We start from the raw sequence: 5,000 nt of genomic DNA, 5'->3' as shown, positions 1-5,000 counted from the left end.
TTTAGGATTCTTTAGAATGGAGTTTCATGAGCTTTTTTCAGTACTTTTAGATGCTTATGTGGATGCTTTTATCATATAAATGTATACTAGAGCTAGCATTAATCTTTAATTTATAATTTTTTATGAAGTCTATCAATGGTTAGGAACAAACTTCATACTCTCTTTTGTATTATTTTAGCATACTTTTAGCCAATCATTTTTGTTGATACTCGTGAATAAGCAGTCGATGGAGGTTTCCCGCAGTCGGATGCAGTTTCGATCCTGGCAACGATGGGGAAGAAGGAGAGGATGAATGTTGGGGCCGACTCCTCCTCCAACTTTATACTCGATCCTGAGCGCGCGGGGTGGACTGATAGCCTGTACATGTAAGAATCACAGGAATACGGGGCTAGTTTCCCCCGTGGTACCTCCGACAGTCAAGTCAGTTAGTGAACTTGGGGAGGGTTTTTTGAGAGGCCCCTGGGCCATTGAGGTCCTTGCAGGGGGGCTTTCTCTTGAGAGTTATTAAAATGCTCTTGATGTAAAGAAAAGAAGATCCCAAAGGGGAATAAAGCTCAAGTGTAAGAAGAAGCAGAGAGCATCCTTTTTTTTTCTCCCTCCCTCCTCCTCTTGTACTTACCCTTCCTACCTCCTTTATATAGTCCATAGCCTTTGAGGCTTTTTGCTTTTCTCTTGCACAGGAGGGCGATTGCAGGGTGGACAGATAGATTGCTGAGTCATCCTTCTCCTTCCAGATGTTGGCTGATGATTGGAAGGGAAGTTATTCGAATACAAGCGAGGATTGTCCTCTCAATACCCTGGGTTTGTCAGAAGAGGCAGTGTGTAGGATATGTCGGCTGCGTGGCCGTCCTTCTCTCTCCAAGTGGTGGCTGGCGATTGGAGGAGAAGTCATTCGTACACAGGAAAGCATCATGGCAATCTTCTGGGAAATAACTTGTAAGCCGAATAAGCGGCTGGGGCACGAGGGTTATCAAAATAGAGATCTTGATGAGACTAATTAGTACTGTTGTGTCGATTGATATTAAAGTGAACTTGGTCGGCTCTTATCTCTTTAGTCGAGACGGATTGATCTGCGAGCCATCCTTATGATTTGGCGACCTGACAGTCGAGTGAGCTTCGGGTCGGGTGTATAGTCGAGTCGTCTGCTCGAGGAGTCGTCTTAATTGCAAGGGGGCGACTGATCCCGCACTTCGAGTCAGTCATGATGACCTGTTGATCGAAATATGGCTTGTCTGCTCGTCTGGGCGAGGGACTTTGGCCTTGACTGGGCTTTTGAGCCTCTGAGTTGATTTGGACCATAGCTCTCTTGGGCTTACATAGACATTCTCCCGATATTTCTATTTTAGTATGGTGACTGACCATAACAATTTTGTCTTATTGGTTTTAAATATTCACTTTCCTTGTATAACATTATTTCAATAGTTTTCACGTTTGCAACACTGTACTTTCTCAAGTAAAGCTTGGTTTCATGTCAGTTAAAATAATATAAAAATTCAAATTAGCTTTAAATTATATTTGTTTTCTATCAATTGAAATGTCAACATGTAAATTTAAATTGGGTGTAGCCATTTAAACAAACATTAAAAAAAAAATCATAATATTAAAGTTTAGAGGCAAAAGCGAGCACAAACTATTACAGTGGAACCGAGGTTTAGTTAGAAAATAAGCCAAAAATACTTAATAATGGCATTTAATCACGTGCGTTGCATGTGTATAAAACCTAGTAATGTTAAAACGAGTAGTTCTTGACGGATCAGATGGTAAAATCTGAATTAGGATACATTCAAATCCATGAAAATATTCTTATATTTCACATATCCATTAATATCACTAATGCATGTTTGGCAACTGAAAACTAAATGAAAAGTGGACTAAAAATTAGAAAATGGCTTTACTTTCCCTTTTCCCCCTCCATGTTTGACATTTGAAAAGTGAACGACAAGTAAATGGAAAGTGAGGGTATCACATCAGCTTTTTAGCCACTTTCACGTTCTTAAAATTTTGGAGAAAGTGAAGAGAGAAATTAGTTTGTAAACATTTTTTCACATTCTTTTGTTATTTTGATTATTTATTTTTCATCTGGTCTCCCCTCAATGCTTGACTTATAATAATCCACAATCTAAATTCTACGAGATTCTCCCGACAGCTTTATGCAACTTGCGGGAACGATCTTTTTTTTTCCGGAATAATTCCAACAGGACCCAAATTATGGGACTGGTATATGGGACAGGTTAGGTGGCATGTGCCAAGTTGGCAACTTAAAGGGCAATTTTGGGTAATAGATTTTGATTAAAAAAGGAATTAGTTTTTAGAGAAAATAGATGACCTTCCATATTCACCAATTAATCTGCTTCGTTCAGCCACGTCCAGCCTTCGTTCTATCCAGCCTCTCCTTCCGTTTCTCACCGTCCAGCCGCCGAAGCCCTTCGTTCAGCCACGTCCAGCCTTTGTTCTATATATCCACCCTCTCCAAAGTCACGTCCAGCCTTTGTTCTCATACAGTCCTGCTCCAATGGATTTTCAGTCCGAGAGCAACATTGATCTCTCACCTACAATCAAGGTATATTTCGAAACCTTCATATGCCGAAACTCTGTTACCATGAATAGGATGTCTAACATTCAGTAAACTTCATATCTAAGGATGAAAATCCATGTGCACAGGCAAATCTCGTCTGATTGTACAAGTACATGCTTCTCACCATCTATATATCCAAAATTTACTCTTAGAAGAGGCGCAAATATAAACACCAATTAAAACAATTCAAGTTCAATCAGATGAAAATCAAACAGAAAATAACTTGATAATTCTCGATTATCCTCTTAGTAGTATGCAGGTCCTGCAGGTATTAAGCAGAACATTATTCCTAAAATAGAAGCATTTTCACAGAGCTTCATTCTGAGGTTCAACCTAGTATACTTTTATCTTTTTTGAACAGGTCACTTTCTTTTTGTTAGTGTGAACATGAGAAAGGAAAATATTCTTTCAACATGAAAGCACGGTTATCAGGTTTTTTAAGGTGTTAAATGACTGACTGATAAGGTAAAAGAACTCGCCTTAACCCGAGCATACACCCTGTAAATGAACATAAAGGAATGTAATAGTTTGTTAATATGATCTCATTGAAGGAGAAAAAAGCACCACTCACCTGAAAAAACTCAAAACCAACCAGCATACTGGAGATTACATCGATCCGTCTGCTTCTATTAAAAACATAAAGACAACTCAAATTAATCTCATATTCTGGAAGTTAAGATCCATTCAACTTCAGAATGAAATAGAAAATAAGTTCCTACAAGGCTACGATAAGTACTGTAGCCTAATTGTTTGTATACTAAAGTTATATTTAATTTATGGTAATTTAAGTTAGTTTTAGAGTGATTGATAATAATCTTTTTGTTGACTTGTAGAGGACAATGCATGACGGAATTGAAGGAGAATCTACCCAGAAAAGATCACTTGATACAAATGTCAACATAGAGATTCAAGATGCTGATATTCATGATGCTACAATGGGAGTTGATCATCTTAAACCTGTAGTGGGAATGACTTTCAAGTCATTTCAAGAAGCTTGTGACTTCTATAACCAATATGCTAAAATTGTTGGATTTGGGATGAAAGTGAAGCGATCTTGGTTCACCGATGATGGTGTGGCTCTACATGATCCAAATTCTGTCTAAACTGCAAACATCAGGCTGAACATACCTGCTATAAGTGCTCTGTCCACAGGATTTTCAAGTCCAGTACTTAGTCCACGAAGAAGTAATATAGAGCACGACCATACTTACAATTTCCCTCAACAGTGAGCGATCAGTTCTATTAACCAACTATTAAGAAATCTCAACAGAAGCGTATATGCAAGAAATATAGGTCGGCATGTTTTCGCTACAAATGCACCAGACAGAATATTTTCACAAAAATAAGACATTCTTTTGCAAGAATATAAGCACAAGAATATAAGCCAAGTAATGTCTCACAAATTCCATCAATTTTAACAAGACGACAACAACAACAACAACAACCAAGTTTCAGCACCAAATTCATATTCATATCATGTCACATAGACGAAATTTTACAATTTTTGTACCATAACAACAACAAAAAATAAAAAAGACCAGAAATATGGACGTTTGAGTCCCAAGAGGACCCATAATAGGTCTAAACGAGCATGTCCTGAGAGGGGAGGAAGTCGGTGATAACATTAACTTGGAGCACAAGATGTTTTCGGTGACGACGAGAACATGACGTCGATGACGAACTTCAGCAACGATGGGATCTTTTTAATTTCTCTCAAAATGGAAGGACCAGTATAAGTCCCCTCATTCTTCCTCTGCCCAATCTCCCTCCAAATCATTAGGGACCCCGTCACCCTCTCCACCGGCATCACCTACGACCGCCAGAACTTCGAGCACAGGGTCTTCACCCTGAAGCACGACACATGCCTCCTCACCAGGCAGCCCCTCGACCCCGACCTCATCACCCCCAACGTCACCCTCCGCCGCCTCATCCAGGCCTAGTGCGCCCTCAACTCCTCCTCCTCCGAGGGCATCGAGCGCTTCCCCACTCACCCGGGCCCACGTAGCCGACCTCATCGCCGCGTCGAGCCCCGACGGCATGAGAACGAGATCATTTTGGTTTATTGATTGTAGTTGACTTCGACGGCAATCGATCACAAGGGTTGAGAACGAGGGTTAGCAAGAGGGGAGCTTTGGGTTTGGGGAAATCTATTTTGCTGTGTTTATTTGATAGGAGAGATGACTCATAAAATCACCAAAGTACCCTTTCATATATCCAACTCACTATTTTACAGCTAATTAATTTTTTCCAGCTGTATTCGCCACGTCATCTGTCCCATGAATCTGTCCCATTTTTGGGTCCTGCTAGCAGCACTTTTTTTTTCCGTCAGAGTCCTTTATCCCCTTTAATTTTGGATTTATATATACTTCACATAAAATTTTTAATGATAATTTATATAAAAAATATATAAAATAATATATATATA

At 39.5% G+C, this 5,000-nt stretch overlaps 1 protein-coding gene across 1 annotated transcript; it reads left to right on the top strand.

The window, feature by feature from the left end:
* On the top strand, positions 2,434-3,678 carry LOC109834644. Its single transcript, XM_020402675.1, has 2 exons — positions 2,434-2,560; positions 3,409-3,678. The coding sequence occupies exons 1-2, from the start codon at positions 2,513-2,515 to the stop codon at positions 3,676-3,678; spliced, it is 318 nt and encodes a 105-aa protein (XP_020258264.1). The 5' UTR covers positions 2,434-2,512.

The sequence above is a fragment of the Asparagus officinalis genome, chromosome 3 (assembly GCF_001876935.1).
Source record: "Asparagus officinalis chromosome 3, Aspof.V1, whole genome shotgun sequence".
NCBI lineage: Eukaryota > Viridiplantae > Streptophyta > Magnoliopsida > Asparagales > Asparagaceae > Asparagus > Asparagus officinalis.
The sequence above is the reverse complement of the archived record's forward strand: the minus strand, read 5'-3'. Positions and strand labels throughout refer to the sequence as shown.